At 47.4% G+C, this 27095-nt stretch overlaps 1 protein-coding gene across 2 annotated transcripts in view; it reads right to left on the bottom strand.

Moving 5' to 3' along the window:
- Positions 1–9123: 9123 nt before the first annotated feature.
- The window catches only part of LOC142814039 (uncharacterized), a 105421-nt gene continuing 87449 nt past the window's right edge, over positions 9124–27095 (bottom strand). The window contains exons 5-6 of one of the 2 annotated variants that reach the window (XM_075891981.1): positions 13119–13181; positions 9124–9197 (exon numbers count right to left, since the gene is read on the bottom strand). In XM_075891981.1, the coding sequence (XP_075748096.1) occupies positions 9162–9197; positions 13119–13181 (99 nt within the window). In that variant the 3' untranslated portion in view covers positions 9124–9161. The remainder of the gene's footprint in view (positions 9198–13118; positions 13182–27095) is intronic. The other variant, XM_075891982.1, reaches the window with a different exon arrangement.

The following is a 27095-nucleotide window of genomic DNA, read 5'->3' as shown; positions in this document are numbered from 1 at the left end:
CGTGATGATGCGGCCGTTTCGCAGCATTGTGATGGGTATGGGGAAGGATAAGCACGTCCAACACAAATATGTTACGTCAAATGAGACGGGACGTGACTATTCGCCGGTGTATTTACACCGATAAAATTGGAGCGCATCACACAGAGCGAGTAAACCAGTTCTCTTCGTCGTCTTCTGTCCACAGAATGGTTCACTCTTCATGCGATAGCTACGTAGCAATATAACGTTACACAAATAGAAAGGTTCAACGACACAAGGGAAAGAAACTTATAACATCCTCATATAGAATAAGCACATAAGTATAGCTGAAAACCTCGAACGATCAGACGGGGACAGTCTGTGATGAACAGAATAACGTAAATCAATGAAAAGTTAATACTTCATTCATTAACCATCTAGGCTTGCAAATATTCCAATCAGTTATCCATCTTTAATAAGAAGGCTTCAAATAACCAGTCGATTCAAGAAGGCTTCAAATAAACCAGTCGATAAATCAGGGGCAACATACTAGGTATTTCGGAAAAGTGTATAACATGCCACTCGAGGAGGAGGAGGAGGAGGAAATGAGAGAAAATGTCGACCTGTGCAACAGGCAACCAGGAAGAACACATGAAGATCCTAGCACAAGACCCAAGAAATTCAAGAAGTTCGTTAGTCAAGACACAGCGCTCATGAACGGAATCAATTTTATAACCACAAAATTATTGAAAATAAATCCCGCTGGTTTGCTGAACCGGCTTCTGTGGCTGGGGGTGCAGGATAGTATTTCAGCTTTTTTATTTATTATTGGTAATGTTCTGTTACTTTCCCACCTTCTCTTTTCCTTCCCGCCCTCTTAATCCTTTATTTTTCAAACCAATTCTTTGGCGCAAGCGCTATTCATTTTTATTTAATTGAATTAAGCCTGTTATACTTCAGTGGTGTAGGTTGAGGCATTTAATTTGTTTTTTTTTTTTGAAGCCTCAATCTAATTTCTGTGGTGAGGAGGGTCCGGTGTACTGAAAATGCCAGCACCGCTGACTTGCACTTTGGGGTTTTTCAGCGAATGCGCCTGGTCCGCGGTTTGGACAGCGCCCACCCAAGATCGAATATTTTCGCGCTCGGCAACGCCTACCAACCAGGTGCCAGTCGCGTTCACCATCAACACGATCACCATCCTATTCGCGCAACAGGAATCGGATGTCGCAAGGACCATCTCCAAGCCCTCGCCTGGAAAACTGACGTCAGTGACCTGCCGAGGCGAAGCGGCTTGTTCTCGACGTGTTGAAGACCTGGAGTTCTATTCGACGTAACTTTGGACTGACGGCAATCTGACGACGCCTATATCTCAGCGTTGTGACTTTTCTATGAATATGCCTGTGCTTATCGACGGTCAAAATGTAACCACCTTAGGAGGCACTGGCACTAATTACTCAATCATTACCGGAAAGTTGCCAAGTCTTCTGAAAAAGTTATCACACCTTCGACAAAGCCACACGTACGCCCAGCGGGAGGATACATCGCCAAGCCATTTGGTGTGTGCACTGCCAAGCTGAAAATATGAGGTTCCACGTCTTTGGTTAGCTCCCGTGTGCTACGTGAGTTTTTCCGCTGATTAATTATTCGAATGCACTTCCTTTGAGAATACGGTGCCACAATTGACTTGCGCCGACGCTGCATTTGTTTTCTACTGCCAAGGCTACGTAAAAGGATACCTGGCGCCGTAAAGCCACTCTTCGTGTTTCCGACAACAGCGTCACAACACCACATCGTGCGAGTATCATGATCCAGGTGACTTCTCAGGTCACAAGTGTCTGCGAAACACTGGCGTGGTGCAACGTCTCCCTGTTACTAGCGCTTAGAATATCTGTGGCACGGGGCATTATAGAAATAAGGAATGGTAAAAGCGAGGTCATGATCACAAATTTCACAATTGAACATGGTCATCTTCGACGTGGTACTGCCGTCGCGTACTGTGAAGCCTTGGAGGTCGTCATTGACTGTTTTGAGTGCATTGACAGTAGCCTCAATGAAACAGTCGTAACAGATATTAACATCAAGAATGAACGATAGGAAGAGAACGACAAGGCCTTGCGACAATGTTGCTTTCTGAATTCCAGGCGTTCTTTGCTCAATCATTTGAAGTCAGCCAGACGCAAATTACGACGCAACACAAGATAATTACTTAAGAAGATGCGCTAACTATCTTCCAACAGCCATACCGTCTCTCGCAGAACGAACGTCAAGCAATCAAGGAGCAAATGAAGTAAATGATTGACGATTGTGTTATTCAGCCTTCTAATAGCCCGTGGCCATCACTGATCTTCCTGGTGAAGCCCACGGGCTATTGCTCGACAACAAGCTTAGCAACGTCACAAAAAAGGACGTTTATCCGCTGTCTCACATTTATGACTCTTTGGACCGGCTACAGCAAGCGAAGTATTTTTCTTCTCTTGATTTGCAAAGTGGTTATTGGCAAATCGATGTTGATGAGCGCGACTACGAAAAAGGGCATTTTTGGTGCAAGATTGTCTCTACGAATTTTTAGTGCTCCTGTTTGGTCCCTGCTTTGCGCCAGCTACCTCCCAGCGCATGATGTACACTGTCTTACCCGACTTAAAATGGCAAAGCTGCCTTGTCTACTTAGATAACGTAGTCGTGTTTTTAGCCACCTTCTCCGAACATCTGAATTGGCTAAGACAAGTACTTGAGGCAACATGATCGGCTAATCTTAACTTAGAGCCTCAGAAAGCAACTTTGGTTTCAATAAATTGAAGTTCCTTGGCTATGTCATGAGAATGGAAGGCATCCGTCCTGACCCCGAAAAAACAACCGCTGTAGTAGCCTTCCCGACACCTACCGATAAGAAAAGTGTTAGGTGGTTTCTTTTGTTATATGCATACTAGCGGTGCTTTCTAGGCAATTTTTCGAAAATTGCTGAACACATGACTCGACTCACCAGAGACGACACACCGTTCGTATGGAGCTCCGAAAAAGAAACGGCATTCATCCAACTGCGGCATAGCCTGGCATCACAACCTGTTCTTCGGCACTACGACCGGAAAACCGAGACAGAAATCCATACCGACTTCAGTAACACTGGTCTGGGCGCGCTACTCGTACAGCGGCAGAAGGGAGTTGAAAAAGTTATTGCTTTCGCAAGTCGCACCCTAGCACGCCCAGTGTCCAACTACACCACCACGGAAAAGAAGTACCTTGCCTTCGTGCGGGCACTTGCTAAGTTTTTACCTTACCTCTCTGGACACCCATTCAAGGTAGTGACGGATCATTACTCGCAATGCTGGCTAGCGAACCTGAGAGACCCGTCCGGACGACTGGCCCGGTGGAGCCCTCTATTGCAGGAGTATGACGTCACTATCGTGTACAAGTCGGGTCGTGCGCATGAAGATGCAGACACGTTGTCGCGCGTGCCAGTTGAGCCTGCCACTCAAAACCTCGAACACAACTGCCCTTTTCTTGGAGCCGTAAGCACAACATACATAGCTACAAAGCAGTGAGCGAACGTTGAATTGCGACCTATAATGGAACCTCTCGAGTGCCATGATGTATCTTCACCAACGCATATAGTTCGTCGATTGTCACTGGCGATTGACGACAGGGCGTGTGGTACGCGAAGAACGCAGGTACCAGCGAGCAAAATTACTTATTGGTCATTGCAGCAGCGCTTCATGACGAAATTGTATTTGCCTGCTATGACTAACCTTCATTTGGCCACCTGGGTATCACCCGTACACTAGCTAGGGCACTACTGGACGAAAGCTTGCGTTAAACACTACGTCTAAGCCTGCCGTGAATTCCAGAGCCAGAAGTCCAAATCTATACAGCCTGCAAGGTTACTTCACCCTATGTAGCCACCCAGAACACTTTTGTATTAAGACGGCATGGATCTCCTGGGACCGTTTCTCTTGTCATCTTTGGGAAACAAGTGAATAATCGTCGTTACAGATTATTTTATCCGCTATGCAGAAACAAAGGCTCTTCCCGAAGACACAGCTTCAGGAATTGCTCAGTTTTTGTAGAGAAAGTTATACTGCGCCACCGTGCTCAAACCTGCATCATTACAGACCGAGGAGCGGCGTTTACGGCGAAGCTTCTTGAACACATCTTCCAGCTAAACTACACCACTTACCGCCGAAGTACAGCCTATCACCCACAAACGAATGGTTTGACCGAAACACTGAACAAAACGATTACTGGCATGCTTGCTATGTACTTGACGCACAAAGCAAGACGTCGAATGAGGTACTTCTAAACGGTCGTTATGTGCAGACAATGTTGGAAGCCATGTGACATAGACAAAGTTGACAATCCTCGTGAAGACGCCGAGTCTATGTTCAACGAGCTGAGTAAGCGCTCCCGCTGGCCATGTAAACACAAATAAACAACAGGACATCAACACATGGTGCTAAAATCTCTGTCACAGATAAGTCGACAACCAACCGGTAGACCAAGCGCTAGTTTCGACCCCCATTCGCCGCAAAGACCTCTCTGAAAAACTTCTCGCCGATCTTTCAGCCCGTACAAAGTGCTACGAAAAGTCAGCGACCTCAACTACGAAGTCTTTCCGCACGGCAGCCAACCATCACGACACCGACAGCAACGACCCGAGAATGTGCGCGTGGTGCGGTTAAAACTATATCCCAAACTGTGACGCTGACAATAGGTTTTTGTTTGTTTGCTGCAAGCGCATCGTTCAGAATTTAGGCGGTGCTCTTTCGGGAGGAGGGGCGATGTCACGCACTTTATATGCCAGGGTGAAAGAGGCAGACGAGGACGCAGTACTCGTGCTCGTGCCTTTGTTTTTTGGCGGTTCTGTGCCGACCGCTCTCGGCACAGAACCGAATGTGCCGCTCAAGCTAAGCGTATTTTTCTATATGTTCCTTCGGCAAGATTGGAAGCCGCTTTGCGGAGCTCCAAGCTCACCGACCAACTCTGGGCAGTCCAGCACGCCCGTAAAGCATTGGAGAGGCAAGTACTTCACGTCTTGACATGGGATACCTGAGCCCGGGGGACCAATTTGCCAAAAAATAATAAAATTTCTTCCACCATCGAACACCTTCAAGGCCAACTGCAACGAAATTTTACTTGGGCGAAAATGGCCATTATTATGTCGTATATATACGATAAGCTACGATAACGACAGTGAAAAATCTCGCAGTCCTGTATTGAATTTATAATTGGTGCTCCAATTGCCAGCACGCAGACGACGGGAAGCTCAAGTGCTGTGTCCAGGCAAATCAGACTGAACTGGATATGACAATTACTACTCAACGTCGCCACGTCCATAGAGTATCCTAAAACTACCTAGAGGGGACTCTGGCGCTGCGATCGTTCAGCGACCATGGCAATGATGGGTAGTACAGTGATTTGCCTAGTCTTCGTACTTGTGGGTGGCGAATCGCACTTGTAGCTTTGGTTATTGCTGTGTTTCGGTTTATTTTCGGAGAAAAGAACGAACGGTGTCATCTCGGTTACTGCTTTTGAACTTCGTGACCCGATTTTAAAAAGTAAGCTTTAAAAAATAACGTGGTGAAGCACACCCGCTGAACATTTTTTGACTTTTGTTTTATAAGAAAACAGCTTTAAGCCACACGAACACACACGAAGCCAGAAGCAGGCCAGAATTACGAAGATTAGACAAATCTGTGTACTACCCATTATTCCCATGCTCGCTGAAGCGTCGTACGTTGCAGCTCCCATAGACGCTAGCGCCAGAGTTCCCTCTAGTGTATATCAGGAAACTCTATGGCCGCATTGTTCTTTGTGAGCAATCCTTTGTTCCGCTGAATCGCTCTTTCTTGCGTGACGCCAGTTCGCGAGCGATTGACTCGGAAAAGTTTTGCATTATGATGCCAGCGATGTGCGTGGCCGTAGGCTGCTCAGCGCACTGGGTGCACGACCACTCACTATTCGCCCATATGCCGCTAAAGCTGAAAAGAATGCTGAGCCTGACGCAGTGCCTTCGATATTCACCTTATATTCACAAACACTTCTTCACTTCAGCTTGACATGAAGCTGCCTTCTATGCAGCGCTTTTGAAATGCGTCTATGCGTTTGTGCTGCCTTGGCACCTCCTAAAGACAGTGCGTTCGAAACGCGTTCGTGCTGAATTGAAGTCGATTACAAGTGAAGGTAAAGTAATGCAGCATTTCTGAATACGGGGTCAGATACTGCAAGCCCACCAGCGAAAAGTCCGGTCCAGCATTCGATGATTGGCATGTTCACGCTGCTTTCTTAAGTTAACATAGCAAACACAAACCCACTAAGGGGCACGTTTGTGGTGTTTGTGCTCGGGAAGCATGGAGGAAGGATAATTATAAGAGGGAGCATTGCGCAACACGATTGAAGCCCACTAAGCTGGCCAAACACGTGACCGAAACATCAGCGCGCACGGTAGGTTTTAGTTCTCTTGGTTTCGTTTTCTTTTAAAAAATGCTTCATTGCTCGTAGTGCAGAAGCACTACTGTGAATGCTGTGCTCACGTTTCTGAACTTTGGGGTCGAATCGCATTGCTTTTCCGAGAGAGAAAGAGATGTAGACTTTATTAATTTTCGGCAGATTGCTGGGATGGGCTCCCACTTAGGGGCCTACGGAAAGACCGTGACACTCGGCAGCTTCCTTGGCCTGCTGGATCGCCCAAAGTTTCTTGTTCAGGCCTGATTTAAGAAGTGCAGTCCACCGTTTGCGAAGCTAAAATGTTTTCGCTGTCAATGATGTTATGTAGATACGTCTCAAGGAACGCAGCGTGAGAATATTGCGCAAAGTTGAAGAGTGAAAGTCTTTCAACGTGACTGTGCCGTGTTGCAGGTAGCGTTGTTTATGCGGCAACGTTGCGCTGCGGCTCATGTTTCTGTTCGTGGTGTATGTTGCCATTTCAGAAGCTAAGCTCTTACTTTGTAAAGCGTGGGTAAACACCGTGGTTTTCAAGACACCCTTTATAGCGATCAACAAAATCTTGGGTCGGAGTTTACTTTTCCTCATTATTCGCCGATGCATGTGGCCGGATTTGTAATGAAGATCGTTTGCTTTCAGTGACCGACCGCTCGTTACTGTTGTGAGTGAAACCAGTGCTGGGAACAGCGCAGACCAGTACTCGTAAGAAGTCTGAAGCTACCGTGCGAAACATCTGGTTTCGTCTGAAAGACAGTTCATTGCGAAACACTACGCTAGTTTTAATTGCCTATATTTACAAGCATTACTAGAGCTAGAGCAAAGAATCGTCAAAGTAGCTGATAGAGTTGTCTAAAAAACGAACTGAAGTATTTGATATCTTTGTGGTTAGTATTGTACCTCGAACTAGTAATTGAGTGATATAAAATATGAAATAACTGTGTCACAGCTTGAGCGACAAATTATCAAGGTGCCTACAATTCATTTATACACTTTTCGAGCGCCGGCTGGGTTACTGTGTAAAAATAAATTAAAGGTTTTAAGCATTGATAATGTGGCTAACTAATAACTGCTTATTCAGTATATTCGTCACAAAAGTGTGAGGAATACATGTGTCATATGCTCACAATGCTCTCGCTAATTAGAATGAAGTGCACGTCTAACGTTGGTTCTCAGAAGAATGACGCAAAATTGCATAGCGAATTCGGGCCTTCTACCCAAAAGTTTATTATTAATGTCCTAATAGGTATCCAGCAGGTGTGACTGCAACAGTTACCCAATGAGTGTTTTGAAAAGGCTCAGAAAGGCCGCTCTTCTAGCATTCCGACCAAGCCATCTTCAAACGCATCATAGAAGAGCTGCTTTTGTAGATATGCCCACCCCTCACGTAAAACCCCTTGCTTTAGGGCCCTTTGAGGTATCATAAATAAATACATTATAAAATAATTATATATTTATTATTTAAATAATTAATTCGCTGTGGGTGGGCAACGCAAACCGCGCAGGCTTGGCGTTTTTCTTTCCTCCATGACGAGGAGCGCGGCGCAGATAATTTTTCTGTCGTTCAGGTCACTTCCGTTCAGCCGTTATGGCACCGTTTTTTCTTGTTTCGGTCTCAAACAAACTGTTGTTTGGAAGTTTTTTTTTTTTAGAAATAATCGTTTCAATTTCGAAGGCGAAATTTGGTAGGTAGCACTACCTTTAGCCAGACTACCTTTATATTGGCTTTTTGTGGAGTGCCAAATTTGTTGCAGTTGGTCTTTCATGACAGCGTCTGCATTTTCATTCGCTGAGAAATGATGCTGTTTCGTTGTTTTACACTTCTCGTGAATTTCGTTTGGTTTTGAAACATATTGGAATCACTCGGGGCCAACTTCGGCGAGCAGCGATGAAAACCAGGCACTTCCAGTTAGGATGAACTGTGATGTAATGGTTTTTGATGCGTTTGCATTATCGAAAGGTTTCCCCCTTGCAATTACACAAAGCTGTTTCAGGACCAGAAGTTCAGGTAAAATTAATCTTTATAACAGTGCAACTAAAGAGGAGGAAGAACAAAGGTAACGACGTGACAGGTGCCGTCAGTTTCTGATTTCGTTGTTTAGATATGAATTCTAACGAACTTCCCCAAATCTCCTTTCTCCTAAAGTTCAGTTTGATTTAACAGTAAGTTCGAAATAACTAAGTTCAAATTATTGAGTTTTTACTGTATACAAGGTATTGAAACTCCGAGGCAGTAGAGTTGAATATCCCGAAGGCAATCTTTAGCGACATTTGACGTCAGCCTAACGCCATGGCGTGGCCAAATTAGTGATGTCATTATGGCGTCATCTTGACGTATGATGTCACAGTACATGATGTCACATGACTTCATCGCACGACCTCATCGCTGGGTCAAAGATACACTGATCCTGGTGGCCCTGTCGAAACCCGTAAAGTGCAGCAAGACTCCTCCGACCCCGGAAGAAGGGTGACTTTTACTTTAGAGTCATCTTCGGCAAAAGCCATAGCGAGATAATTTTTCTTTTTTGTTAGGTGGAGGAAAGTTCAAAAGGTTCTTTTATTCTGCTGGGTATCAATCGAATAAATCTTTTTACTACACGAAAATGGCCATTTTTAAAAACAACAGTGTGCGTGAGAAAACCTTGTTGCTAATGCACTAAATCGCCGCTTACATTAACTAAGCAGCTCAAGCAGTTTCTCTTGTTCTTTTTTATACTACGTTTTCAGCAAGTATCATCCTACCTTTTCTTCTCCTTCTCTTCAGGAGTGTTTTATCCACCGTGTGATTTTTTTTCAGCAATGCATTCCTGCAAAAAGACGCCATTTCATTAAGCATGCATTCTGTAATACTTAATTTGCGTGTGTGTGACTGTTTGTGTGTTCAGATGGGAGCAACAACCATTACTATCGATATATTATGCTACAGAACCAGCACTACATTCTAAAAATTTGGCAGAGAGAAACTCTGCAGACTTTGTATACGCCAGCTTCCGTTCACATTAAAGAAATAAAAAAACGAGGCACCTCTTACAGGGTACCTATTGTGTCTGAAAATGTGTGCATTGACTAAATACACTTGCAACCATGTTCATTTGTTGGCCAGATGGAACATACAGACACAAACAGATATATATAACATCATCAGCAGCAGCAGCCTGACTACGTCCACTGCAGGACAAAGGCCTCTTCCATGTTCCGCCAGTTAACCCGGTCCTGTGCTTGCTGCTGCCAATTTATACCCGCAAACGTCTTTATCTCATCTGCCCACCTAATCTTCTGTCTCCCCCTAACTCACTTCCGTTCTCTGAGAATCCAGTTAGTTACCCTTAATGACCAGCGGTTATCCTGTCTGCGCGCTACATACCCGGCCCATGTCCATTTCCTCTTGTTTATTTCAACTATGATATCCTTAACCCCCGTTTGTCCCCTAATTCACCCTGCTCTCTTCTTGTCTCTTCAAGTTACACCTACCATTTTTTCTTTCCATCGCTCGCTGCGTCGTCCTCGATTTAAGCTGAACCCTCTTTGTAAGTCTCCAGGTTTCTGCTCCGTAGCTAAGTACCGGCAAGGTACAGCTGTTATATACCTTCCTCTTGAGGAATAGTGGCAATCTACCTGTCATAGTTTGAGAGTGCTTGCTGAATGTGCTCCACCCCATTATTATTCTTCCAGTTACTTTAATCTCGTGGTTCGGCTTTGCGGTTATTACCTGCCCTAAGTAGACATAGTCTTTTGCAACTTGAAGTGCACTATTACCTATCTCGAAGTGCTGCTCTTTTCCGAGGTTGTTGTACATTACTTTCGTTTTCTGCAGATTAATTTTGAGAGCCAGCTTTCTGCTCACCTAGTCTAACTCCGTAATCATAAGTTGCAATTCGTCCCCCGAGTTACTCAGTAATCCAATGTCATCGGTGAAGCGCAGGTTACTAAGGTACTCTCCATTGATTCTTATCCCTAACTGTTCCCATTCTAGGCTTCTGAAAACCTCTTGTAAGCACGCGGTAAATAGATTTGGGGAGATTGTGTCCCCCTGCCTTACACCCTTCTTGATTGGTATTCTGTTGCTTTCTTTATGAAGCACTACGGTAGCGGTTGATTCCCTGTAGATTTCTTCCAGAATGTTTATATATACTTCATCTACGCCCTGATTCCGCAGTTTCTGCATGACGGCTGATATTTCTACTGAATAAAACGCCTTCTCGTAATCTATGAAGGCTATGTATAGTGGTTGGTTATATACTAAGCACTTTTCTATTACCTGATTGATAGTATGAATGTGGTCAATTGTTCAATATCCTGTTCGAAATCCTGCTTGTTCCTTTGGTTGATTGAATTCCAATGTTTTTTTTTTACTCTGTTAGCAATTACATTCGTAAATAGCTTCTATACTACAAAGAGCAAGCTGATCAGCATGTAATTCTTCAAGTCCTTGTCATCTCCTTTCTCATGTATTAAGACGATGTTAGCGTTCTTCCAAGACTCTTCTACTCTTCCTGTCAAGAGACACCTCGTAAACAGGGTGGCTAGTTTTTCTAACACAATCTCTCCTCCATCTTTCAGCAGATTTGATGTTACCTGATCCTCACCAGCAGCTTTGCCTCTTTGCATGCTCTCCAAAACTTTTCAGACTTCTTATATTATCACTGGCGGGGTGTCATCTCGGTTACTGCTAGTTCTTACAGTATTAAAGTCGTGCTTGTTTCGGCTACTGTACAGATTTCTGTAAAACTGCTCCGTTGATTTAACTATCCTATCGATATTGGTAGTTATTTTGCCTTCTTTGTTCCTTAGTGCATACATCCGATTTCAGCCTCTCCCATGTTTCCTCTTCACTGCTTTAACGCTTCCTCCAGAGCCACCGAGGTAGCCGACGTTTCGACGGGAGCCCCATCATTTCGAAGGCATAATACTATGTACACATTTTCGCGCCTTCTGCCTTCTTATAGTTTCTCGAGACAGGGAGGAATGGGACAGAAGAAAAATGTTAACAATAACAAAAATCAAAAAATAAAAAAATGAAGAAAGAAACGTTCGAAAGAATCAAAAGGGGCATGGCGGGATTGGGAAGAAACAGGAACTCAACAAAGGCGAACGTAAATGACCTATGCCATCTTTGTCAAAAGTACCTCCCGAGCACCCACCCTTCCGCCAAGTGGATATTTTGACTACCGTTTCTCTATTTCACCCTCCGGTGCAGTCCGCTGGCAACTTGCCCTCTTTTGAAGTTTACGACAAATCGGTGGGAGAGCTTAAGCGCTTCAAGTGCATGTTGGTGGCGTTGGAAGATATGAAAGAGCCGGTGATTTGTCGCAAGTATGTCGCACAAACCTGTGGTGCGAAGTAGCGTCCGGAGTAGCGCTTCGATGCCGTGGCGGAAGAACACAGCCGTGAGGGATGCGTCATGCACATTCTTACGGTCTTGTTGTCTTCCCTCAGTTTCGAGCCTGCCTAGCTGGCGACAGTGTCGGAGGCGGGAAACATATTGTTCACAGGAGGATGCAGATAGGCTAACAGGGGTAGTCAAGAACGAGATGTCATGAAGATAAGATGGGGATCGGCCGTAGACAAGGTACAATGGCGAGTTGCCAGTCACGCGTTGTACGGCGGTACTTATTATACGCAATTGTTACGTACGTCGAAGTCGAGCCACGCCACACAAACTGTGAACGATAAACAAGGCAGTCATGTAGGAGAGTGTACAATTAAATCACTAAGTCAGCCCGTTGGTTTGAGGGTGATAGCTGGAGGTTGTCTTGTGGCTGGCGCCGAAAGCTCTGAGCATGCCGCGGTCGCTCAGGATGTCCAGAGGAGCGTGGTTACCCAAGAACCAAGCATGAAGCATAAACGTAGCCACGTCAGAAGCGGAAGCCGAGCTCGTGCAGGACGCTAAAACGTAACGTGTGAAGTGGTCGACAGCTGTCGCGATCCACCTAAGGCTATTGGGAGTCATGGAAAAAGAACCATACTGATTCATGCCAAGAACCTCGAATGGTGCCGATGTACATGGAAGTGGCCGCAGCCCTGCGCTGTGAGGTGATGTCGGAAGCTTTCGGTGCTGACTAAAGTTGCAGGAAGCGACGTAGTTTGCTACGCTGGTGGACAAACTGGGTTAATAGAAGTGGCCTTCAATGCAGTCATACGTTTTCTGAAAACCAAAGTGACCAGCAGTCACGTCATTGTGGTAGGCCTTATTGATATTGGTGCAATGAGAGCGAGGCAAAACGGGCACCCTTGAAGCTTTTGTATTCAAATTGGCTTCGCCACTAAAATTCTCTATTCGCTCAGCTCTACATTGAGCCAATACTGTGCATAATTCGAAGGTTCACTAAGACATAAATTCACTGTAAAAGAACCTGCTGATACCATGCACTGATACGTACACAAAACGGGTCTTAATTTTTGACGCAGCAGCATTAAAATGAAACTCTGTACCACAAAATATTTCATATTTTGTCGTCTCTTGGGTTCCGCAGTCATTAGGTTTCTTTCTCACAGTCCCTTCAAAAACTTTTCTGCGGGGTTTTACTGTACGCATATCCTAAACGTTATGCACATAGAAAACATAGAAAACGGTGTTTCCTTGTAAATGAGGTACCTCCAACAATCCCAAGCAGCCACTTTGCTGCCGACCTGTGTGACCAATTGTGCTACTGCTGCATTTTATATATTGCGCACTGTTTGCATTGTATGAATGTTTCTTATAAAAAAAATATTGAAGAGCAACTCACCCCTATTTTACGAGCTATGCGCTCTGCCTGGATCCTCGAGTACACACCAAGAGCATTAAAACCCTGAAAGGAAAATCATTTTTTTTCTCATTCTGTTCACCGTGATATTTGGGACAGTCAATAAGTTTAGTCAAAAAAGTTTAGTGGATGACAGCGCTACGAGCTACATACGCTCGTGTTCTTCCACCAGTAGAAGTATATAAACATTTTAAGCGTACATCAGAAAGCTTTCATCCGTGAATTACGTTAATGACACTATTACAACAAAGGTCTGACTATTTATTAGGACATGCATTTGTTTCTCGCCGAATAATGACCGCTGCCTTCTGTCAGGTAATTAAGATGCCATACAAACACTCAAGACTGTAAAAAGATGAGGTTTTCAGTGAACTTATATAACAATAAATGTAAGACATGCCACCTAAATCATTTTGAAAGTCTGGGCTCTTTAAAACCTACTTGAATCTAAGCACGGGATTGCGCATCTTTTCAACTAGAGTTTAAGTACCGAAGTGTCACTGTTTATGCGATAGTAATATTTCAATGTATCGGTATTACGGCCAGATAAACACAACCAAGCCTCCTCACATAATCAATAACCTGCAGTGCTGTAGTTTTACACCTACCAACAGCGCACAAGGGCGTGGCCTAGAGCCTCGTTTTTGTTTAGAGCGGCGTCGCTAAAGCACTACATTCACACACCATTTAGTAGTCCTCATGTTTGGGAGGCCGCCAAGGGCATTTTAAATGTGCTTGAAGCAAAAAGGGGCAACAACTTTGAAATTATTTTGATGAATGAAGAGTGCCAAGACAATGAATATCACTCCCGAAAGTTTCAATTACCAATCATAGTGCAATGCATTAGCAGCAACGCAAGAGCAAATGCTTTCGTATGTCGTTTCAGGCACACGTATACAAGAAGTTACACTCGCGCTGACATAACCGGATATTATGAAGTAAAGCTGAAGGGACAGGCTTATGGAGTGGTGTCAGAGACACTGGCTAGGGCAGCATGACAGGGGCGCAGTTGTCACGCCACACACAGCAATATAGAATGGCAAAGCGTCTTCAAAATCTGAGCACTTTAAGTAAACAACACGCTCACGCGTTTGGGGACCAACGAAGCAACTGTGGCGGCGTCGATGCTGTCGGACAAGAAGTGCTAGTTGGGTCGTGCAGGTGTTGCGTCCACTTGGCGGCGGAGCAGAAGAAGTACCGTGTACGGCACTGACGTCCGACAAGGTATCTCCAGAAATGTCGCCTTCCCGAACGCTGACATCGGCCAGGCCAACGTGTCGTCTTCTCTCCAGCTTCTGGCTGCGTCTGTCCGAACAGCGTGCCCTATTATTTCTTTTAGGGGCGACGCTCCTTAAGGCGGCACCCGTTCGTCCCTCGTGGTAGTAGTGTGTAACAAGTGTTACATTTTGACCTCCAAGGTGGTGCCAGTGGGAGATTTCTTCTGTGCCTTGTTGAACAATAAAAAATAGTACTCAATGTACAGGCCAATGGCTGCTGATGGGTAATGAGAGGAGCATTTCGCTTTTAGTTACCGCGCACGCTGCGATCCCCATTAGCAGCCATTGGCATGTACAATGAGCACTATTTGACAAGAAAAGGTTGCTACGTTATACTCACTGGGTGTAACCTCCTTAGTTTTAGAAAGGTTTAGCGAGCGTTGGGCCGCAGTGCCATGAACACAGTGAACTAGTATCGAGGTGGTTAAAGGTGGGAAGTAGACCCGCAGCGCAAGCCTCAAGAAACTGTGCGTGTGCCACCTCTTGTTTAGTCCTTGGAATGTCCGCTGGATGGCGGTGCTTCTATATGGGTGCTTCTATATATAAAGATGCGAGATGATGGTACTTGGAGTGCTGAATAGATGGACGAACGGACACAAAGAGAGATGCATGGACGGACGCATGAAAGGACGCAGGGGCAGATGCATGCACGAACGTAGGGACGGACGCACGAACAGACGCACGCACTGACGGGCGGAGTGACGCATAGACGGTCACACAGACGGACGCATAGATGGACGGAATCAAGAACGAATGGACGGACGAATGCTTTCCCCACTCTCCTTCATTCACTCCGTGGATATGCAGCCATCTTTTTTGTCGCACCACGTGCACACGTGTAGTAGGGCGTCTCTTATGAGTTGTTAGAGCAGTACGCGTGCAGACGCGTTTCTGTTACCGTGTCATCGTTTTCGTCGCTCCTGTGATCGGTACTTAATGACATAAGCCCCCATTTCAAGAAGTGCTCTATGGGAACACTTCCACGTGAAGGAGATGGCAGTCATAGTGACTAGACAGGATGCACTTGCACACGATGCTGTTCGAACACTCCGTTCTCTGTCACACTTGAATAAAAAAGGGCACTGGCACACATTGACACACAAAAATAACTTCACACTGGCGATGACAGTGTCTCGCTGACGCACGCAATCAAGTACACAATGCTATGCCGATAAACACCGGTGACTATTACATCATATGCCCAAACTATTCAATAAGTTCAACCAAGATGGCAATCACTTTACCAGGCTGCAAACAGACGTGGGTGGTTATTATGAGCTACTGCAAGGCATTCGTTGACATCATAATTGACCTCATGTACCTTACAGAACAAATTGCAGCACATCTTTTTACAGCAATTGTAGTGGTGCGAAGGCCAGAACAAACATGCTACTTTCTTTGGCCCTTTTGCCCACAGCACCTGCACTAGTCTGCCCGAAGACTGATTCACTTTCATTATATCTGGAAAACTTGCGATGGCTGCTCATACATCATGATAACGCAAACAGATGTGGCATTCAAACTACGCACGCAAGTTCGTGCACCCTCCAAGAGACCCACGTCCTGATGATGAAACAAGAGAAGACCCTACGGCGCGCACATCCTTTGCATGAGAGGGAGAAAGAGAGACGCAACTTTCTTCAAAAACAAAACGTCGAGCGAGTTATTGAGGTATCTGGGCGGATATCCTCGCCTAGGTATTGGCCACGAGACCTTGAGCTCTAGTGGCGGCTTCAACCCACTGGACGGCTCACAGTTGGCCATCGAGGGCATGGCTGAGCAGAGCCCTCTCCCAGCGCGTTCGGTTCGAAGTTGCGTCTTCGTATGGAGCCCCACCTTTGCCACACTCCCATAGCCTGTGTTCCAGGGTTTCCCTGGCCTCACAAAATTTGCAGTGTGACGCATAAAGCTCTGGGTAACTGAGATTCATGATCACCAGGTTTGGAAACGTCCTGGTCTGCAACTGTCGCGACGAGACCACCTGCCTTCTGTTCAGTTTTTGGTGTGGTGGCGGAAATCTGCACCTCGATAATCTGTAATGCTGAGTAATATCTTTAAAACTGGTGAGGTGATCCTCCAACTCCCCTTCCTCACCCGACGTTGTTGCCAAAGTGGTGGTAGGAACAGTGACGGCTCGTTACCTAAGCCCTCGAGCTGCCCAATGCGCCGCCTCGTTGCCGGTGACCGAGGAAGTGCGGGAGGGTACCTATAATACGAAAACATCCCCATTTTTGATTTGGCCCGCAACTAAAGTTTGTGATGCTTCGGGAGAGACGCGACCGCTGGCGAAGTTGCGGACTGCCGTCTGAGAGTTGCTGCTAACCACTTCGGTCGTGGTGGTGGCCACTGAGAGCGCGATAGCCACTTCTTCTGCTGTCTCCACGTACTCCATGCGTACTGGGATGCTAGTCTTTCCAATGTTCTGGCGACCTTTTTTAGCAGCCGCGAAGCCGTGCCTGCGCGCATAGCTGGCCGCGTCCACGAACACTGCCTCTCTACTTTTGCCATGCTTCCTTCATATGTCCTGTGCTCTGTTTTCCCGTCTACCCCTTTGGTATTCCGGGTGCATGTTTTTTGGCAAAGGACGAATGACCAGCCTATCCCTTCCGATGCTCGGTACATCGTGTTTGACACCGTCCTGAGCGTGATATCTGATTCCTAATCTATCTAGTGTGTGTCTGCCCGTTTTGCTTTTGGAAAGGTGCTCGTACTGCGCTATGGTCTGTGCTTCTATCAATACCTCCAGCGTGTTGTGAAGACCAAGATCGAGTAACTTACTTGTGCTCGTGTTCATTGGTAGCCCCGTCGCCTGTCTGCACGCCTTCCTGATTAAGCTCTCCAACTCTGTCTTTTCTGCTACCAGCCACTTGAGGTAGGATGCTACGTACGTTACTCGGCTCATTACGAAGGTTTGAACTAGCCTTATCATGGTGCCCTCTTTCACCACGTTGAGTTGGTTTCCTATGCGTTTTAATAGTCGGATAGTCTCAGCAACTGCGCCTTCTAGTCTCCTGATGGTATCCCCATTGTGGCCATTCGCCGCGGTGTGTAAGCCGAGAACACGTATATTATCTACTCTTGACACGTGTCGCCCATCGGATGTTCTTAGTCGTATGTCTCTACCGGGATTCTCATTTACCTCACTATTCGGCATGCAGCCCTTCGCGTAGGTTTGTATACAAAGAGTTCTCATTTTTCCGCAGACCAGCTCAAGCCGGTGTTCTGTAGGTATCGCTGAACAGTCTCGATTGCACGTTGCAACGTCTGGTCTATGTGTCCATGGCAGCCCTTCGTAACCCACAACGTAATGCCGTCGGCGTAAAGGCTGTGATGGAGCCCTTCGATTTCTTGTAGCTTGACTGCCAACCCCACAAAAGCTGTGTTGAAAAGCATAGGCGATACCACCGATCCTTGCGGTGTACCAGCACTACCCAATTCTATTTCCTCAGAACTAAGCTGCCCAAAAGTAAGCTTCGCTTTTCTATTCATGAGAAAATCTCGAACGTAGTTGCACGTTCGTTCACCGAGACCTAGTTCTTGCATTTTGGCCAGTACGGTTGCTTGAGTTACGTTATCAAAGGCCCTTTTTCCGGTCCAGGCCAAGTATTACCTTGATAGACCTCATAGGGCTATCTATTACCTGGTGTTTTATCTGTAGCATCGCGTCCTGCGTGCAGAGGTTTCTTGATCCCAACATCGTGGGGGGAAGCAGGTCGCGGTCCTCGAGGTAGTTGGGCCGCCTGGTGAGAACCACGTGCTCCATTACCTTTCCCAAGCATGAAGTCAGCGAGTCTTGTCTGAGGTTCTCTAGCTGCAGTCGCTTACCCTGCTTCGGTATCAGCACGATGTGACCAGTCTTCTATGGTAGGGGCACCTTTCCTTTTTGCCAGCACGCGTTGACAAACACTGTAAGTTTTTTTATCGATTTATCATCTAGATTCGTGAGTATTTTGATCCTCTCGGGCCCGGGCGCCAATGTGGTGTAAAGCTTTTGTAATACTGCCCTGTTTTCTGACTCGCAGTTCGGTCTGTTTAGGTCTTCGTTGACGGCACCTCCGTAATCAGGATGCACTTGCGACGGGGTAAACCTGATGTACCGCTTCGTAATCTTCCGTAATATATCCTGCTCCGAGCCTTCATACGCATGTATGATTCTGTTTTGTCTGTGAATGGTTTTCGTCCCGTGCGGATCAAGCGGGTATCTAAGTACGTCCGATGTCTTTGCGAAGCCTAGTTGGTTTTATGTGTTACTGCAGGTATTCTCCCACTGTTGCTTGCACAGCTGCTGCGCGTGACTCTCGATGTCCCTATTTAGCTTTGCGATCATTTTCTTAAGTGGTCTGTTGTGCCTCTTCCTTTTCCAGCTTGCTTGCAAACTTCGTTTGCCCTCCCACATATGTAAGATTCTGCTGCCTAAATGTTCAAGTTCTGCCTACGTCGCCACGGCAATGTCGCATTTCAGCGAGTAGGTCCATGCACCGATATTAGTAATTGATTTCTCCGATTTTCTTGACTCTGATTTTTCGAAATTTCTCCCACTTGACCAATTTAAGTTGTCTTCCTCTTGCCTTGTGTGGTCCTGCTCTGACTTTAATTTTTATTATGAATTGATCACTACCTAGGTCTGGCTGCGTGTTCAGACACTGTGAATCGACAACATTTTTCGTAAAGGTCAAGTCCGGTGTGTTGCGCTAACGCTTATACCTCTTTGTGTTGAAGAGGTAAAAGGAAGGGTCGGTAACGAGGGTCAGCCCCTCTTGCTGTGCGTCGAGCCACAGGTTCGTACCCTTCACATTTTCGAATTAGTCATCCCCCGTGGTGTGTTGAGCGTTAGAGTCACAAATCAATGGCGATCGCTTTTCACATCAGCATGCCGAAACTTTGTTTGCGTCGCGGACTGCTGTGAACATTCCGGATGAAAAGGCTGTTGGCTACCTTCCGAGTCGGTATGATTTCTATCAAAGAGTGTTAGAGTTCGTTAATTTATGCTGCATGGCTGTAATATTTCGTCTGATCAACATGGTAACGGCCGATTTCTTTCCCGTGGCGCCATTGAAGGCCTGTAGCCCGACAATTTTGCCTTTCGGTTGTTTTCTTCTAATAATATTGTTACGAGTAACTTATTTACTAAATTATATACTAGAGACCGTGCTCGGTTAACAAGATGGCGACAGTTCATCAATGGCGAGCCACCGACGTCGTCTTCCTCTTTCATGCAGCAATGCTGTGGCGGCTGTTGTTTTTCATAACCCCCCGGTGGTAGAAGTACCGGCTCGGTGTTTGAGCTACTCGTATACGGTAGAAGAAGGGTGATAAGGCTTGAGTTGAGCTATGTGCACGATGTGGCTCGAAGCCGACGATGATGACGTTGGATCGGCTGGAACGATCTCGTATGTAACGTCAGTTACCTGGCGAACGACGCGGTATGGTCCAGTGTAGCGTGAAAGCAGTTTTTCAGAAAGACCTACACGCCAAAAGGGGGACCAGAGAAGGACAAGGGAACCCAGTGAAAAGTGCACGTTTCGATGATGGGAATTGTACAGCTGTCTTTGGTGCTCCTGTGAGGCCTGCAGACGGCGGCGGGCGAGTTGGCGTGCGCGGTCGGCTCGTGCGATGGCTTCACTGGCATATTCAGTGACTGAGGGAAGCAAGGTGTCAAAGGGTAGGGTGGGTTCTCGGCTGTATAGAAGATAGAATGGCGAATAGCCGGCGATGTTGTGACGTGACGAATTATATGCGAACTTCACAAATGGCAAATGAACGTGCCAGTCCTGTTGGTCGGCCGCTACATATTTAGAAAGCATGTCGGTTATGGTGCGGTTGAGGCGCTCCGTAAGACCATTCGTTTGCGGATGGTACGAAGTGGCAAATTTGTGCTTGGCAGAGCAAGATCGCAGGATTTCGTCAACGACAGCTGATAGGAAGGTCCAGCCCCGGTCAGTGAGAAGTTGGCGTCGAGCTCCGTGTACTCAAATAATATCATATACCAGAAAGTCCGCCACATCGGTTGCGCAACTCGTCGAGAGTGCTCGTCTGATAGCGTACCGTGTCGCATAGTCAGTGGCAACAGCAATCCATTTGTTGCCTGAGCTGTAGATAGGGAATGGGCCAAGCAGGTCGAGGCCAACTCGAAAAAAAGGTTTAGTGGAAATGTCGATCAGCTGAAGGAATCCAGCTGGTAGGGAGGACACCTTTTGCAGCGCTGGCAGGGCTCACAAGCGACGACGTGGCGTCGAACAAAACGGGCAAGACCAGGCCAAAAGAAACGACGGCGTACACGGTCGTATGTGCGAGAGACGCCCAAGTGGCCCGCTAAAGGAGCGTCATGAAGTTGGTTGAGGACAGTCACACGAAAATGTGCTGGTTTGACGGGAAGCAAGTCATGGCCATATGGATCGAGGTTGCGGCGATGCAGGATCACGTCTTTGACCACGAACATTTGTAGAGATGCGTCGCGAGGCATTGACTCAAGCTTGTCAATAATGGTTCGCAGGGAAGCATCCCGGCGTTGTTCGTGGCGAAGGTTGAGCTGCTGCGTCACAGACAGAAGGTCTGGAAAGGAGTCCGTATGGGCAACTTCTTCCACGGGGTAGCGTGACAAACAATCCGCATCTTGATGCAACCACCCTGTTTTGTACGTTACAGTGAAGGTGTATTTTTGTAAACGTAAGGAACAACGAGCGAGGCGTCCTGTGGGATCCTTGAGTGAGGCCAGCCAGAAGAGCGCGTGGTGATCAGAAACTACTCGGAATGGACGCCCGTATAAGTATGGGCGAAATTTGGCGACTGCCCACACAAGAGCGAGACACTCAGGCTCCGTGATTGAATGGTTGCGCTCGGCGGTAGATAGCAGTCGGCTTGCATATGCTGTTACACGGTCATGCCCGCGTTGGTGTTGCGATAGCAATGTTCCTATGCCGTGCCCACTAACGTCAGTGTAAACCTTGCTTGGAGCTGATGGATTGAAATGAGCTAAAATCGGCGGTGTTAATGAGGGTCGTGAGTTGGGAAACAGATGAGTCTTGATCAGCGCCCCAGAAAAACGGGGCATCCTTCCTCAGAAGGTTTGTGAGTGGGCGTGCAATGATCGCGAAATCCTTAATAAAGCGTCAAAAATAGGAGCACAAGCCCACAAAACTGCAAACGTCCTTTGTTGACTTCAGAACAGAAAAGTCCGTGACGGCGCGAATTTTCTCGGGATCCGGACGGACTCCTGCGGCATCGACGAGGTGGCCAAGTACGGTTATTTGACGACGAGCGAAGTGGAATTCGAGGAGTTCAAATGAAGCCCGGCTCGACGAAAAACTTCAAGAATCAGCGATAAACGATCGAGATGGGAGTCGAATGTGGGCGAGAAAACGATAACGTCATCTAAATAACATAAGCTGGTGGACCATTTAAACCCTTAGAGCAATGAGTCCATCATTTTTTCTAATGTCGCTGGCGTATTACAGAGACCGAAAGAACATAACTTTGAAGTGATAAAGACCGTCAGGAGTGACGAATGCGGTCTTCTCACAGTTCATCTCGTCTACAGCGATCTGCCAATAGCCAGATAGAAGGTCAATAGCGGAAAAATACGTAGCACCGTAAAGGCAGTCTAAGGCATCGTCGATTCTAGGCAACGGGTAAACATCTTTCTTCGTAATTTTGTTGAGATGCCGATAATCTACACAAAAGCGCCATGTTCCATCCATCTTTGTGATCAGGACGACAGGAGAAGCCCAGGGGCTACACGAGGGCTCTATTATGTCTTTTTCAAGCATCTTTTCGACTTCCTGTTGTATAACTGTACGCTCGGACGCGGAAACGGTATGGACGTCGGTGAATGGGACTCGTGTCACCAGTATTGATGCGATGAGTAACAACACTCGTTCGGCTTAAAGCCGTGCTGGGGAAGTCGAAAATGTCACTATAGGACTTCAGGACGTGACGAAGGGCTTCCGCTTGATCAGGAGCGAGGTCCGATGGTACCATGTGGTCAACATCGACGCCCGATGAACGTGATAGAGTTGGTTCATTGTCTGAGGTGCAGCAATCATCCACTCTGAAGGGTTCAACCGTATGGTCTTGTAGAGCAGTAATTTCGGCCAGGGAAATACCTTGTGGAAGAATTTGGGCAGTGAGGGCAAAATTGACAATAGGAAGGCATGTGTGGTTTTCAACAATTGTCAAAGTGGTGTGTGCAACAGCGACGCCATGCGTAAGCATCACGGCATGAATTGGTGCCACCATGTAATCGCCGTCCGGTACAGGTGGCATAAAGAAGAGGTCGATGTGTGAATCACAGTTAGGCGGCAGGCGTACGAAATCAATGCAGCAAAGACAGCTTTGGGGTGGGTTGGTCGGATCGGAAAGTAGATGCATCTCAAGGTCAAGATAGCCGGCTGAACAATCTATAAGGGCCGAGTGAGCGGTTAGAAAATCCATACCTAGAATTAGATCATGAGGGCAATTTTTATAGCGGTGAAAAGAACAGCAGTCCTTCTATCGGCAATAGTCACACGGGCAGAGCACATGCCAATAATGGCGGCAGTTCCCCCGTCGGCGACTCGAACGGCTCAGTTCAAGGCGGGTGTGATAACCTTCTTTATGCAGCGACGAAGAGCAGCACTCATTATGGACACATGCGCGGCGGTATCGATCAACGCGCGCACAGGTACATTGTCTAAAGTAACGTTTAACGGATACCGGGTGGTCGGTGATGTTCGACGAGAATTTCTCGCAGAGGTCGTCGTCAATGCAGCTCCACCTCCAGTAGCTGCACTGCCTAGTTTTCCGGTCGGGGGCGCTGCGAATAGGTCGGAGAGGCAGGACGTCGTTGTGGGGGTGAACGAGATTGACGACGAGCAGGGGATGGTGAGCGGGCGTAGCGAGGTCTCTTCAGAGGTGCGGCAGAATCAGAGGGTGTGGTGAGCATAGGGGAATCGAAACAAAGTCAATCAATCAAAATGCTGAGGACGACTGGTGGACAGAAGTGTTTTGGGTAGGAGGCCCATAGTGTGCCGGCGGAGCCCAGTGATTGTGGCAGTGTCGAGCAATATGACCAACGCGTCGGCAAATCAAGCATATAGGCTTGTCGTCTAGTGTACGCCATTCGGACAAATTGTGCTGTCCATAGTAGTTGGAACCAAAGCGAGGAGCGGAGGGAAGACGATAAAAAGGCTCGGCAGAGTAGACTGGTTGAACGGGATGTTGGCCGACATTCGATAATTCTTTACGAACAACGGCTTGTATCAGTGAGATCGTGGTCGGTGAAGGATCAGGTGTTGGGAATGGAGTTACTGCTGGTTGAGCTGCCTCGACCTCGCGACGAATTATACGGGGGAGGTTGTCACATCGGAGAACTTGGCGGACGGCGTCATCACAAGAGGAAGTAGCAGCTGTGTTCGGCAGGCGCGTGATGCCGTGGGTGACACGGCGGGCTTTAGCCTGTTCTAGACGGCGGCATTCTGTCAGGATCATGTCGATACTTGTGACATTATTGAAAACCAGCAGGTTGAAGGCATCGTCAGCCATCCCTTTAAAGACGTGATTAACTTTTTCGTCTTCCGACATGCGCTGGTCGACCTTGCTCGCCAAGACGTCAAAAATGTATGAGACGTACGATTCAGTAGACGTCTGGGCACGAGTGGCGAGAGTCTTTTTGGCAGCGAGATGACGACCAGATGAATCGCCGAAAAGATCACGGATCTTCATTCTGAAGAGATCCCAGATTGTGATTTCGGCTTCATTGGTTTCAAACCATGTCCGCGGCGTGCCGTCGAGGTAGAACACAACATTGGCGCGCAAGAACGCGCGATCCCAGCGGTGGGTAGCACTGACCCGCTCGCACCGATGCAGCCAGGAGTCAACGTCGATGGTACCGTCGGCGGAGAAAGTGTCAGGATCGCGCAGGGGTGGCAGGTTGTCGTAGGTTGTCGACTCGGCCGGAGAGGCCGGTGGGGACGAGGCATTGGCAGTTGAGGTAGCCGAAGGGCCCCCGGTATTGCGACCGCTGCGCGTCTCCATCAAGGTGCGGGAGTCGTCCACCTCAACCAATAATGTTACGAATAACTTATTTATTAAATTATATACGAGGGACCATGCTCGGTGAACTAGATGGCAACAGTTCATCAATGACCAGCCACCGACGTCGTCTTCCTCTTTCATGCAGGTATGCTGTGGTGGCTGTTGTGTATCAATATTATCTCTGCATTTTCTTTGTTGATCAGGTATTGCTGTAAATGATATTGTGTCCTAGTGCAACCCCTGCCATTCCATTGCCAGATTCAATACGTGTTGTGAGTAGCCATGGTGGTATTACGGCTTTCTAGTGATCTTGCTCGTCTCTTTTACCAAAGGCCTGCTGTAAGCTTTTCTAGTCGTTTTACTACGCCCGCAACTGCTTGCTTGCGAACCTCTCCTAGGTATACTGATTCCAACCGATAAATTCACTTCAAGCTCACCTAAGCGCGATCGCATGGCGCCTAACTTGCTGCATCTGCTGTTGCATTGTGGCAAGCAACTGCTGCATCAATTTGGTAATCTCAACGAACCTGCGCTCCATTTCCCTTTCAAGTACTTTTTTTATCTTGCTCCATTCGAAGTTCTACTTCTTCCTGCACAAGTTTTGTCTTACATTCTGGCCTGTACCTTCTTCTTTCACTGCAATCTGAATCTACGTGTACATACCTTCCTTTGTGGGCACAGTCACCTCTTGACCACTAACAATTGTTTCCTCCAAAACCTCGGCTACTTTCGCTAGGTCTTTACTGTCCTTGCCTGCGTTTCTCAATCTGGCATCGTCCTCCTTAAGAATGCTAGTCCCGTCTTGAAGTGTAGCGTTGTCCTTAGTTAGCTGCATAACCTTTTTCTTAATCTGTACCAACTCTTTGTCAGTCTCGGTATTAGCATTCAAGGGAGCAGCCTCGACCTTCGCGCGTCTCCAGGAGACAGCATCTGCCCAGCTCATCTAGAATGGTACGGGGGGTCCGCTGCTGGTTTGTCTTCCTTCTTCCTGCGTCGGTGTTGTTCCAGACCACGGAGTTGACGTGCTCCGGGCTGCGCAACTAGCCCTCGGTTGATCTCTGCCTCTCTTCTTGCGGCTTCTCGATCGAGAGTGGGTGCAGGAGCGGGAACGTGAGCTCAACTAATTTTTGCGTCTGTCGTCCAACGAAGTGGTGTCGTGGATGCGCTCTTCGTTCTCCGTGCATCCGTGTTCACTCGAGGCGTTTTCTTGTAGCCTTCTTTCCCACTGTCACTTCTCGACTAAGTACGGTGTCTTAAACCCGGCCTTCTATTTCCTGTCACCCGTTGTATGGTCCCTGCCGCAGAGAAGACTCTTAGGCTCGCACAGATGATTGGTGGGGGGCTCAGCACTGCCACATCCCCGACACCTTTTTGCTTGCGGCTGTTGACAAACGTTCAATCGGTGAACTAGTCCTCCGCACGCGTAACACGTTTCATATTGCTTCTTGTAGTACAACGGTAACTCCTGTAGTGCATGTTACGTGGTACATACGTGCCCGAGAATGCAATGATCGCGTGATTGGTGGGGCCCATTTTCACAGCGCGCAATGTGCTGGGGTTCCTCTCGTTCACTAGGCTTTTCTCGACATCCTCGGAGGTATCGTAGTTCGGTATCGCTCGAATGATTCCCCTCGAGGTAGCTTCCAGCGCCGTCAAGTATGCTGTTCTTCTGGAGTTTCCTTTTCAGAGATGTCACCTTCGTTCTTTAGATTGACGCCCATCGCATTAGGCTGCGAGGTGAGTCAGGGAGCCTGCACTCCCCTCGGTGAAGCTTGAGCTGTGGCCACGCTTGCGGTCGGAGTGATGACGTCGGCTGGTCATTGTTATAGTTAGCACTGTCGTCGGCGTTGCACGAACCGAAAGTAGCTGTAGCGGCTGACCGAAAATTGGCTCACCTGAATAAACTGTAAATATATATATATATATATATATATATATATATATATATATATTGTAAGCACATTCCAAGCATTTGATCGTTCTCACTTGCACATACCCATCATCATCGTTCTCACTTGCACATACCCATCATCATCGTCCTCTCTCTTGGTGTGGTTCTGAGCGGAGCCAGACATCGCAGAATAAACGCTTCTGCTCGCCCTGCCTGCTCGCCGTACCTAGTCTGCCTGCGTCTTTCAGAGTGGTGGAGGTGCTGGGTAAGATCCCGACGTCCTCCTACGTTCATTTCCCACCTGGAGCTCCGATCTGGTCGCCGATTGCACCCAGCCACCCACACAGGTATGCAGACATCGGACCTAACGCCTAGCCCTAACGCTACAGCCCCTACGCCGGCGGCTGCCCGCTCTTCATCTACTGTCACCAGCCCTCAGCGCGAACCGCCCGTGTTCGCGGGTCTTCGCGGTGACGACGTCGAGGAATGGCTTGACCTTTACAACCGTGTGGGTTCAGCCAATCGATGGACCGAAGCAGAGAAACTGAGCTACCTTCCTTTCTATTTGACCAGCGTAGCCAAAACCTGGTATTTTAATCACGAAACTGACTTCGTTGATTGGTCGACCTTTGCCAACAAACTGCGACAAATATTCGGATGCTCATCGGGTCGTTCCGAAGCCGCGAAACAGAAGCTGGCTGTGCGTCTACAACTGGCACATGAGTCGTACACTTCGTATATCGAGGATGTTTTGGCCCTCTGTCGCCGTGCGAATAAAGA

Source organism: Rhipicephalus microplus, chromosome 4 (genome assembly GCF_043290135.1).
Source record: "Rhipicephalus microplus isolate Deutch F79 chromosome 4, USDA_Rmic, whole genome shotgun sequence".
In the NCBI taxonomy this organism is placed as follows: domain Eukaryota; kingdom Metazoa; phylum Arthropoda; class Arachnida; order Ixodida; family Ixodidae; genus Rhipicephalus; species Rhipicephalus microplus.
This window is presented reverse-complemented; position numbering and strand designations above follow the sequence as displayed.